Source organism: Perca flavescens, chromosome 1 (genome assembly GCF_004354835.1).
Source record: "Perca flavescens isolate YP-PL-M2 chromosome 1, PFLA_1.0, whole genome shotgun sequence".
Classification (NCBI taxonomy): Eukaryota; Metazoa; Chordata; class Actinopteri; order Perciformes; family Percidae; genus Perca; species Perca flavescens.
The window spans coordinates 20,545,139-20,557,907 of record NC_041331.1 but is presented as its reverse complement, the minus strand read 5'-3'; the positions used below and the strand labels follow the sequence as shown (position 1 = coordinate 20,557,907).

The 12,769-nt window shown below is 39.2% G+C and overlaps 1 protein-coding gene across 3 annotated transcripts in view; it reads left to right on the top strand.

Annotated features, from left to right (window-relative positions):
• Positions 1–1,193: 1,193 nt before the first annotated feature.
• The window catches only part of LOC114554776 (ephrin type-A receptor 6), a 71,230-nt gene continuing 59,654 nt past the window's right edge, over positions 1,194–12,769 (top strand). For all 3 annotated transcript variants that reach the window (XM_028576814.1, XM_028576808.1, XM_028576834.1), the window contains exon 1: positions 1,194–1,699. In XM_028576814.1, coding sequence (XP_028432615.1) covers positions 1,621–1,699 — 79 coding nt within the window. In that variant the 5' untranslated portion in view covers positions 1,194–1,620. The remainder of the gene's footprint in view (positions 1,700–12,769) is intronic.

The window sequence follows — 12,769 nt, the reverse complement described above, 5'->3', positions numbered from 1 at the left end:
CTCAGTGCAAGTAATTAGGTTGTTTTTTTGTCTTTTGTTGGCTCACTTTTACTCACAACATGCTAAGTGGCTAACTAGCGGCGGCGCTGCCGGTGTTGCACCGGAGTAAAACGATGCATGCACAAAAAATTAGTTGGCCCACCTATCTACAGCTAGGGGAGACCGTCATAAGCCCTATTTCAACAAACGGTGGAGTATCCCTTTAACACTGTATACACAAACATGACACTACCCTCCTCGTCTGTGTCTGTTTGAAAACTAAAACATCTAGTTATACTACAGTGGTGCATTACAGAGGTTTCTAAGCTTTCAAAAAACTGGACTTAAGGACGTGACAAAAACTATTTTTTAGATGTATTAACAATTACCAAACCACGGGTATCAAAACACTCGGCTGTTTGCAAACCTAAACAACAATATAAAAGTAATATAAAAGTCTTCAATTTTAATGAATCACTCTTGTGTTATATCAATTCATATGGCCAGCAAGAGGAACATTAAATTACAGTACATGAATCATGTGTGCTTTAAATGTGACTCACAGCAAAGGAACATATAAATTAATGTGTGTGTGTGTGTGTGTGTGTGTGTGTGTGTGTGTGTGTGTGTGTACCTTCAACCCACCATGCCCCATATCAACTTATACTCTATTTGTCTGCTTGCCTTCCTCCCCTGCCACCATAAATAGAAACTGGCCCAGACACATTACTATTCCTACAACATAATCCAATGCAGGTATAACCTACATCATGGCACAGAGATGGATAGACCGACTTAAATAATGGCTTCATATTTCCTTCCATCTCCCCAGTGTTTCTGTCTCCCCCTGAATCAATAACAGAGAAGACCACACATTCCGTCTGATGGAAACGAGTGGCCCGCGCGTTTTACGTAATGTAAAGTAAGAAATAGCACAAAGACAAGTAAGATTATCACGCATTGACTTGTGGTAAAATAAATCGGCTACTCTGCTTGTGCCAGAGCATCCCCCCCTTTTCTGAGGAGAGAGAGAGAGAGAGAGAGAGAGAGAGAGAGAGAGAGAGAGAGAGAGAGAGAGAGAGAGAGAGAGAGAGAGAGAGAGCGAGAGAGAGAGAGAGAGAGAGAGAGAGAGAGAGATACACATGCAGTGATACAGAGACACGCTGAGGGATGCACTGGCTGAAAGTGAGGCGGGAATTCCGGGATTTTCCCATTTCTCTCCATCATTCCCTTGTTTTGGAATAAAAAACATTAGATGACAAACAGACTAACTTTACCACAAACACTCATCGGGGAAGTTCGCTTTTGGGATAGTACTGTCTATTCGGACCTGTCCGTGTTTAAGGTTTCCAGACAACTAATCCTCCATTCATTTATTTATGTTTTAACTTGCTACAGCTCAATCCGTCGTTTTTTGTTTTTTTTGTGTGCGCAATGGCTGGCCGTTTACATCGTATATCTGCCCGTCTCCACATGGAGGGGTTCGGGATGGATGCAAAATAAATAAATAAATAACAACTCTGGATACGGGGAAGATTTCTGAGCGTCGTTCATTAAAGCTCCTTACCTTTTCATTTTGGGGATCTACTTAGGAGTCTGTGCAGCGTTTTAGTTCAGAGCGCACTTGTGTCTGACTCAACGATGTGCTCCGGTGGGAAATACGGTGTGTTTTTGTTCTTGCTTAGAAGTATCCTGTCGGACCCGGGAACCACAAACCAAGGTGAGTACAAAGAGCATCTAAAAAACACAAACATCGAACAAGGGTGGATCTGACCATTTTAAAGTATTTCCCAACAATATCGATCCTCTGCTCTGCCCACGCGCAAAACACAAAGTAACTTAATGTTTTTGCAGTTAAATAATGTAAAGAATGGAATTCCTTCACTTATGGCTATGTTGTACATAATAATGACACCACTAATGTGTTTGACTTCAGGTGTTTTGCTATTTGCCTCCAATGTCAATTTGTTGGTTGAACCAAAATATGTCTCTTGGTTTAAACATTAGATGACAGTGGGTCTATCCGGAATGTGTCAAACAACAACAACAACAATAACATCAACAACAACAACAACAACAGCAACAGAAAACGCATTCAGACATGCATGCACAGCCTAAAAATGCATGTAAAAATTTCAATTTCTAGGCTGAACCAAGAGATGTCAGTCTTGGTTTCATTAGATGTATCTGTCTTAGTCATTGATACTGTATATCTTACATAACACCACTTTAAAACATTAAACAGTAAAAATAATGTTTTTGGTACTGTTTCAACCTTTTTTAAAGTAGATTAGTCTCTAAACCAAATCAAAACCTACAAATGTATACATGTGCAGCTTCAAAATGCATGCAAGAATGTTGGCTAAACCAAAAGATGTCATTCTTGGTTTCAGTGTTTATCTTGATAACTAAGACTGAAAATGGAATGATCTATCTGTACTCCTAAACATTCATACTGTATAGTTTACAACACATATTTGGCAGTGATAATCATGTTTTACTTACTTTTTTGAGACTTTCTCAAAATATTCATATATATTTGTACATTTACAGCCTCAAAATTCATGCAAAAATGTAAATTTGTTGCCTTGTTTTCTGATAGAAAAAAAATCAAATGTAATCTTGATACTGTACAGTTTGTATATGTTTTCAACCCACTGCACATCCCCAAATAGATTAATTTTATTTTAAATTTGACAATAAATACACACTGGGATACACATTTACAGCATCAAAAAGCAAAAAAAATGTATACCCATAGGTCTGTGATGCTGTTACAGACAGAAGCTCCATCTGCCAAATTATGGAAGAAGTTTTGATATTATACTTCCCCTCCAAAATCTGAACAATGTTTCTGCACATAAACATTGCCACAGCTATAGATACCATAGTGTTACAATGATTGTCAGCCTCTGGCACACTCTGTCAGCTATACTGATACTTTTGAGATGCCTATTTCTGTCTTCTATGATGAGTTCATACATTAATGGCTGGAAATATAACAGATTTTGGACCATACAGGATTCATCATTGACACTTGTGTTATACTTACACTAATATAATATTTTGGGCCAGTGGTTTTCACTAAATGTATGAGAATAATTTCCCACTTTTCATGATTAATTTCCAGTCACATAGTCAGTGTGTGCAGTTGTATATGTATGAGAAACACAGGACATAATAATTGTATCTCCCCTCAGTACTCATAAGTCACGTGGGTATGGTTGCCATAATGTAATCTGTTCTTGACATCTTCCACTTCGCACATTTGCAGAGGTCAGTTTGGTATTCATTCCTGAATGTTTAATGTTTAGGATACACATTTTCAAAGCCGACAGGAGCCCTTTCACTAGCCAAATGTCAAAGTCTCCACTTCATTTTTCAGTGTCTTTGTGTGTGTGTGTGTGTGTGTGTGTGTGTGTGTGTGTGTGTGTGTGTGTGTGTGCGCACAGTTTTCCCCACAGGATGCCTGTCTTCCTGTGGTATGACAGGCTAGAATTAGAGGTGATGCACACAGGGGAAGACTTGAAAAAAACGACAATGTTAGGAGTTTAATATATAGTGATAGTGAGAGCAAGCTTATACAGTATATATATATATATATATATATATATATATATATATATATATATATATATATATATATATATATATATATATAGCCAGGTGCATGTTAGCCATGTGCAATATATCTGAGTGAGTTTTCTAATGAATGTGAATCACTTGTTTGCCCTCTCAGACTGAGAAAGAGAGAGAGATTAGATGTTTTTATATAACAGGTTATTTATCTGTCATTTAACTGTTTGTGTCAATACTAAGTCATTTGGTATAAATAATGTCACAGATTTTAGTGTGCTATGTCTTAAAATTGACCTTCTCCAAGCTCCCGCTACTGTTGCTATGCGTCTGTCAAGCATGTAACACATATATAAAGGATTACAATAATGGTGGCAGATTTACCACTCAAAATTCATAGTCATTTTTTAAAGAACATGTTTATTTAAGACATAGTCCTGTCGACGACCAATTTAATTGGCTGACGGTATTTAGCTAGCTAATTATTCTAACTTTAGCTCCATGAGTTGTTTGAAAACACTTTATTGGTTTCCGGCTGACTTGTTTCAAAAGGGGAATCCTGTAAAAAAGGTCTTAATGCATTGATCATACTAAAACCCCCAGGTCAGCATCCTCACCAGCTCACCATATATAATACATGGAAATAAACAAGCAGCATTGTTCTTGTACTGTAGTGTAACATTAGTTCTAGTATTATAAGCAGTAGGTGACATGAGGAAGGATGCCATCCCCCCTGTTAGCAAAATGACCAACATGCATGCCCATGGTCTCATCACATAGTAGCAGAGAGTGCAGATGCAGAGAGTTTGTGCAAGTTAGAATCTATGGCCCTGACCATGGCTCTGAAATAGCAGTAGCCTAAAGCAGGATTTATGGTTCTGCAGGGACTCTACGCAGAGCTTACGTAGCCTATGTAACTGGCCTGAGGTTTATACTTGTGTGCTGGTGTCTGTGTCATTCTAGCATTTCTCTTTGAGAGAATAGCAGAGCCGGCATTGGTGTGTGTGCACGTGGGCAGTGTGTGTGAGTGATGGGGATTAGCTTCAGAGCAAGTACCGACTCTGGAGGCGTAGAGGAAGAAACAAAGTGTATCCCCTGAGCTGTCTGACCACGGTCGGAAAGCGGTTGCAGGAAAAGTAGAGAGCATTTTCCTTCTCCTACTGTGCCCCTCATCTTTGGAATGGCCTCCCACTACATCTTAGAAGAAGAAGCTCACTCAGTTGACATTTTTAAATCTATGTTGAAAACCCACCTCTGCTCATTATACTGCAGCCAACCATAACACACCATCCTTTCTGCATCCTTCACAAACAAACCTTTTCACTTATTGTCTTATGTTGCTGGTTTTGTATTGTTTATTATTACTGCTTTAATGCTGTTCAATTGTTTTGTTGCTGTCTGTTATTTCTGTGTTCCGTTAATTTAAAGTGCACTGAAACACTGTTTAATGGTAATTTTACACTTTAAATAAAATTGTATTGATTAATGATTGATGATTGATACATACAGAGTAGATTTAATGCAGGACCATAAATTGGGCTATAACTGTGCTGTGTATTGATAAATCCATGACGCTATCTGTGGTGCTAAAGTAGCTTCTGTTAGTTTTGTCTTGGATTTATGATATTCTCTAAACTATATACTTAAGGGGGGTATTAAAAAAGAGTTGTCATTCATGGGGCGGTATGCTATAGTCGCGGGTGAACGAAATAGGTTTGCCAACTATTTTATATAAGTATGGTCAGAAAAAAATGTGTGAACGGTCAAATGGGTATTTTGTCTGAAAGGTATAGAGCTCAACAGTCCCACCCACAGCGGGTTCTGGAAGTAAAAATACAATACAATTTCTCCATTGACAATTGGAGTATAAGCCATAAAATCATGGTAGACTTAAAACCAGCTACGACATGACTAAGCAATTGTATATGCTCATATAGACGCCAAAAGTTCAACCTTGTTTGAGATAAATGTCTTTTATTCGCGATGTCTTGGATAAGTACTTCATTGCGCTGTGGTTTATGGGATGAGTAGTTCCTTTGCTCGATAATGAAAATGTGTACACAGTCTTGTACCTTTGACTTTTTTTTGGATTTTCTGTTTGTTTTTTCACTCAAAATGATATGTTGTATGCTTATGAGTCATGTCGTAGCTGGTTAGCCTGAGACATGGTCCAAAACTCTTTATATACGGATTTTTCCAAACGTCAATGGGAGAAATTAATGGGAAATTTACTTCTGGAACCCAAGGTCTCTCAGAGTAGGGGCGGGACTGTTGAGCTCTATTCTGTTCACAAGCAAGAAAATCCTCACATCTGAGAAGCTTTAACTAGCAAGTACTACATATTTTCACTTGATGAATGACTCACACACAAATCAATTTGTCATTGGTAAATTTTCGGTCAATCAACGCATCACTCAATTGACTAAATACTTACTCTTTGTCTGACATCTCTGTAACATTTTATCCCAATACAGCAGTAGCATTCAGGCAGATGCTGCACTGTCTTCCTCTTTTAATATAAGGCTACAGCATCATCTGTGTCATGATCAGGGGAATTAGATGATGCTGTCGACTTTTATTATCATATCATATAGAAAATAATGATTCTTCCTCTCCCAATGGCTTTCTGAAACCACATCCTGGAAACTAAAAAAAACAAGGGCCCATATAGAAATGCCTATCTCTCTGGGGGATCTCAGCCAAGTGCTTGTCTACTTGAATATCCTCAGCCAAATATTTAAATAATTGAGGATTCTAACTTAATGTCTAGCTTTTGAGTGGGAAGATATATATGTACATTTTCCTATGTCAACCCAGGGGCATAGCCCAGAATTCTGGGCCTTGTAGAAAGGCATTTTCTATGGACCCCTCACCGCATCGACGTCTATTCATTCTAGCATCTTTTTGGGCCCTCCTCACATGAGGGCCCTGGGTACTCAGTCCCCTTTCCCCCCCAGTCCGACGCCCCTGTGTCACCCAAAGACATATAACATGCTGCATGTCATGGATGAGCTGACAACAATGCTTTCAGTAATGGGAGCCTCAATGCTGAAAACAACTGAATACATTCAGTTTAGCTTCAGGATTCAGTGTTTGGATAATATCAGCGCAAATGTATCAATGAGATATCACAAGACAAATTGTGGCAATTTACTGGTATATAGATTATTTGTGCCCACCTTCTTTTCTAAAATGTGATAATTTCCTATGGTCCTAGGACAGTTGCAGATTATTATGTTTCCAGACACAATACCCAGACAAGAGTAATGTGATTTGTCCTCCTGATAAATACTTGTCGGCATGTGTGTGTGTGTGTGTGTGTGTGTGTGTGTGTGTGTGTGTGTGTGTGTGTGTGTGTGTGTGCTTTGAGTGAGAAAATCTGTGTATCAAATTCAGCACTGTGGTCTTGGGTCATCTATTATTTCCGGGCTCCAAAGACAGTTGCAGGAATTTAATTATTTTATGACTACATTACTGTGTGTGTGTGTGTGTGTGTGTGTGTGTGTGTGTGTGTGTGTGTGTGTGTGTGTGTGTGTGTGTAAGAGAGGGACAGACAGACAGTGAAGGGAGTTGGTAAAAAAAAGTTTGCTGCTGTCAAACATGGTATGGAACATCGCTCATGATTATGAAAGATAGTTTTTCTAATTTTGTCAAAAATCAATATCTCTCTGTCTCTCTTTGACTTACAGTCTCTTTCCCTTCCTCCCTCCCTCCCTCCCTCCCTCCCTCTCTCTATGTCCTCCTTTTAAACAGAGGCTAGGCCATCCTTTTATAATGCAGCCCTTAATTACCAGCAGAGGATCAAGGCTTAATGAAGTCTCTGTAAATACTGAAGCGGTTAATTTAGTCTCGCTAAAGTGTATCTTCTCTGGTTATCTGACTTGTTCTCAAAACAAGAGCAACCCCATTAAATTAGTCTAGATTTGGTATTCTGCCGTTCACTGGAGTGACAGGTCGTCTGAAGATGTGACTCTTTGGTCTACAATGTCGACCACTGAAGTGGGACGCACTTTATTGATAGAGATTGTAATTAACTGGTTGTGCGGAGACAAAGGAAATTGCACATTCATCATATCAAATTGGCTCAGGGGGCTCAGCAAGGGCCAGATAATGGCTCTCTTCATGCCTGAGCCGTGACCAGAGTGCAGACAGCTTGAGAATGTTACACTTGTATGTACACAATGTGGTCACGGACACACACAAAGAAACAAACTTGTTAGAATGCTGACACAAAAACACCACCAAACACTAATGCTGAGATTAGATTACACTGTATTTTTGTCTTTTGAAGTGTTGACTGTGTCAGATTAGCTATTAGAGTCATTAACTATTGGCACGACTTGGCCGAGAAACACGGCAGACTAAATGTTGGACCTTGACCAATCAGAGATGCCCTGTTTCAAGACTTGCGTGACATACAGAGACAGCCCTGTCTCCTAAAAATTCCATTCCCATAAATCTAAACTGCATTCTCAATTACGTTTTAATAGGAAACATATTTTGTCTGTATCAAAGTCTACGTTCAAAGTCTGCGTAAGGAAGAGGTTGGGGTGGATGGATGGGTCAAACAAACGGAGGAGGAGGAGACCGCTATCTGTGTCCTATGTGAAACCAAAAGCCAACGTTGTCTAATTTTTTAACTATGTAAGTTATCTTAAAGCTGTGGTAGGCACTTTATTTTCGGCGTTTGCAGGCTTTAGAAAATCTAGGAATCAAATAATTTTACAAAGAGATTTCTATTAGCTGTTCTGTGAATGCATTGCCCATGCGACAGAGAGGGGAGAGGGAGAGCTGAAGGAGGAGATCTCACTCTACTTTAAATTCTGGCATCTTTTGCATTCTACTCACTGTAGCTTTATTTTACATAACGCTCTTAACTTACGTCACGTACGCACGGGCAGACTGGCCATCGGGAGTACCGGGAGTTTTCCCGGTGGGCTACTGGACGGTTGGGCCGATAAAGCACACAGCCTACAGTATTAAAATAACATCCACAAATTGCAGTTGAAAGTCGATTGGTATGCTCCTTGATGGACTGGCTCAAAGTTACAGGCCCAGAAGATGGTGGAGCGAGGACGTTTTACTATGATTGGTTCACCGATTTGCTTCACATACCTAATAGCCATTTAACTTTGGTCCTACCCTATTTCCCGCCGTCGCTGTTGTCAATCAATCAGACACTCCTCCATCAAACTCTCTCTTTGAGAAATCATGGAGAGAAAAAATGCCACCAAATGCAAAGGTGAAGCAGAATAGTTGCTCGAGGCAGATGCAGCAATCTGCCTCTGATTTTTTTTTTGGTTCTGCAACTTCTAAGGATGCCCACCCGAGTATGAGTGGTGTCACAGATGAAGCACAATCAGAGTCAGAGTCAGAGCCAGCTCAGGCCACAGAGCCCAGGGAAAGCACCAGTGACATGGTAAGGTTGATAATGATAAGGCGTGTTTGGCTAGCTTGCTTTTTAGGGATATCAGGCACAAATGGTAGCTAACAAAACAGCATTTCCTGGAGCGCTGTATATTTTAGGTGGCTGCCTAGCCACGCACGCATCCCGCCTGAAGTACCGTTGTGTAAAATAAAGAACAGTGCTCATTCGCCTGTTCTATCTGTATTATTGTATGGTGGTTGTATTGTTCAGCTCCTCTCTCACAAAGAACGATACAGGACAATCCTTCTCTTCTCTATATTAACAGTCAACAGTTTTTAGACAGGTACATATTGTATTGAATACTATATACCAGGGGCCTTTCTAGGTCTTTCGGGACTTATTCAAATAAACTGAATGCAATGGCACAAAGAGCAGATTACAAAAACAGCGCTCGGCTTGCCCAGCTTGTTTATAGCCAGTGTATGTTCATTGTTGTTGTCACACCGGCACTGGGCTCTCCCTCAGCCACGTCCACTACCCAATCGCCACTCAATCAGTATCATCGTTCACTATCCCCAGCCTATTAGCACTCCTCACATGTTGCCTGTTTCAACTCATTAACCCATCTACAAAAACCCTCTGCAGTCCTCAGTTGTTGTCTGGTCTTGTCTCTACATGGCATATGGGTGCCCTCAGTATTGGCATGTTAGTGCGTCACCGGAGCTTCCAGCGTTCTCCTGGAAAGTTAAGTTGGTCTTCTGGGCTTTTGTACTACTAAGTTTGTTTGAACAGTTTAACTAGAAATCTCTGGTATTTTTGACACTGCCTTTGGCACCACTCTCCTTTGCAATCTCCCTTGTTTTTTTACCTCTTGGACTCTACAGTACCTTGGTTTTTGATAATGTTTTTGACTTTTGTTTGCTGGAAAAGAAACTTCATTAAAAACATTTGGATTTTTTTCTTTGTCCTGAGTCTGAGTCTGTGACAAGTGTGGGGGGGTTCTCCCCCAGAAATGTTTGAGCATTAAACATTTGATTTCCTGCTTTCTGGTGATTTATTTATTTATTTTTTATTTTTTTCTGCATCAATTCATGCTGGAAATATCTTTTATTTATGTAAAGGGAAACATAGATGACAATTCAAAATATAAAAACATAATTGTAGGCCTATGTAATGCAACCAGGCTCTCAGGTATTATGTATTGCATTCAGTTATTTATTCTCCTGTAGATCAACTTTTCTTTATCTCTGCTGACTGAGTCAGCCCACATGTAGGCATCATTTACTCTTCCCTCCTCTTTTGAATCTTTTGTTGGAAGTAACCTCTTTAAATGTGCATGTGGTTATAGTTGGTTAGTTGGTTTGTGTAAAACAACCATAGCACCCAGACCGTAAGCCCTAAACAGGCAAGAGGTTGCAAACTGTTGCAAACCGCGGTAAAAACCTTGATTGAGACACATATTCAGAATGTGCTGTATATAAGTCCAAAAAAAGCTCTTAAAACCCAAATAATACCAGCTAGCCCACATGTCTTAATCGTAAAATGCTCTATTCAGAAAACAGCCTTATTTGGAATTTCCAAACGGAATAAGCTGTTTACATGACCCAAAATCAAATGGATTTTGTCATCATATAAATAACATTTAATTTCTATGGTTGTCATATTCTGAAAAATAGCGGAATGTAAACATCCTCAGTGTGATAGTATTAGCAAGTAATGTTATTGTCAGGTCAATATGCCCATCTGTTGTTGCTAGATGGGCTTGAGTTTGCCATATAATTAAATAAATATTAAGCATACAGTATCTTTGAGGTTATTCTCAACAGTAGTTGTCATTGTTTTGGATTGCTGCAATAATATCAATTTGCATAAAGCAAACATATTCTCTGCTCCCATGATAAGAGAATTACTAACTTGAAAAATAGCACTTTTAAAGTACATTTAAAAGAGAATGTAATAAATGTACAGTATGATTAATTTGTGACTAACCGCGGGTCAATATTTGAATCGATTGTCAACCCTAATGGGAACATATTTATTTAGGAAGGAGACAGGCTTGATAAAGATGACATTGTATAAATTGCAAAACTAAGCAAAAGAAGACATAAACAATCTCTTTTTTATTTGTCAGGTCATCACAAGGTGTCCCAGATTCTGCAGGACTTATGCATTAATTATGCACATTACACTGGATAAAATGTCCCAAGTCTGACAGGTCGGCTATTGTTGGGATTTTGCACTTTCAAAACAATGAGGCCAAGATCATCACGTGCATTCGTTAATCTATACATAACAGCATTGTCCCAATTTGACAAAATTTGTTTACACATCTCATTGCTGCTATCCAACCCCAGTGTTGCCACAATTACTTTAAAAAAGTAATTTAGTTACTTTACAGATTAATTGATTTTAAAAGTAGTTTAGTTACTTTACAGATTACTTGATTTTAAAATTAACGAAGTTAGATTACAAGTTACTTTATTAGTTACATGCAGCAGCTGCCAACAACACCCCCACAGCCTCAACATAAAAATGACAACCGGTTTACTGTGAGGCAGCTCAGCATTGCCAGTAGTAGGATCTGGTTCATCCGCTAACACATAGGCCTACTGCCCGACCAACTTCTTCAATTCTCCCCCACTTACTGGTTTTGCACCGAAGTCCAGCTTTTGTTGTTTGGGTGGTGGGGGACCTCCTCTCTGCTTCGCTCCACCTGCTCTGTAAGATGGACTGCAGTGCTGCGACTCCAAATGTTTCTTCAAATTTGACGTAGTCGCCACCAGCACGGAGTGTACAACGAACCTTAATATTGCCGTCTTTAGCTGACACAAACTCTAAATAGTGACTGTATTTCCAGCTAGAAAACGCGCATCTCTCTCCTCCCTCCATTGTTGTTTACGTTTGTGTCGCTGCGTGGTACACGTGAACTGTCCACATGCTGAAAACGTGACTTGTCGCATACGTGACTTCACTCCCCGAGACGCAAGAAGAAAGCAAAAATGTATATCTTTACTAAGGAAAATGACAAATAGTAACGCACAGTGACTTGGATAAATAACTTTAATCTGATTACTGGTTTGGAAATAGTAACGCGTTAGATTACTCGTTACTGAGAAAAGTGCTCAGATTAGAGTAATGCGTTACTAGTAACTCGTTACGTGGCATCACTGTCCAACCCTATCGTTAGATAAAAACATCCATATTGGGCGATTCTGCAAAACCCTGGACTACCTGTAAAACATTTTGTGTCCATTATTTTTTTAATTTACATTTTTCTCACTGAGTTCTCATTTGGTTCTTAATTAAAATGAATGACTTATTTCTATAATATCTGTTCATGTCAACTATGGTATGGTTACATATGGTTAAGATTGTGTTCATGAGAAATAAAGTGTGGTTAGTCAGGCAACTAAAACACATAAGTTTAAGTTTAGGGAATGGCTGTGGTTAATAAAACAGCAAATGTTAATTGCAGGTATGTGATGAGAGGCAAACTTCATTCTCCTGCATGAAATTCACAAAAGAACACACGCCCATCCATCCAAACCTCCATATTGTTACTTATCTCCTCGCTACACATAGCCTAGGGCACACTACTTATTGCGTTGGCAATGATAATTGGAACTAGATCTAAATTGTGAGGAATCATCTAATATGGGCATAATTTCTAGGGATACTGGGCTGTGGTATCAAGTGACAAAATTATATCAATTAGCAGGGGGAACTTCAGTTAACTCCAAACAATGTGTTATTGCTAGTGAAGGGGTCACTATTCATAAAGGTTGGCTGTATTTGTCTTAAATTCGTTTTAAGTCACATTCAGTTTAGTTAAATATTCAAAGTTCC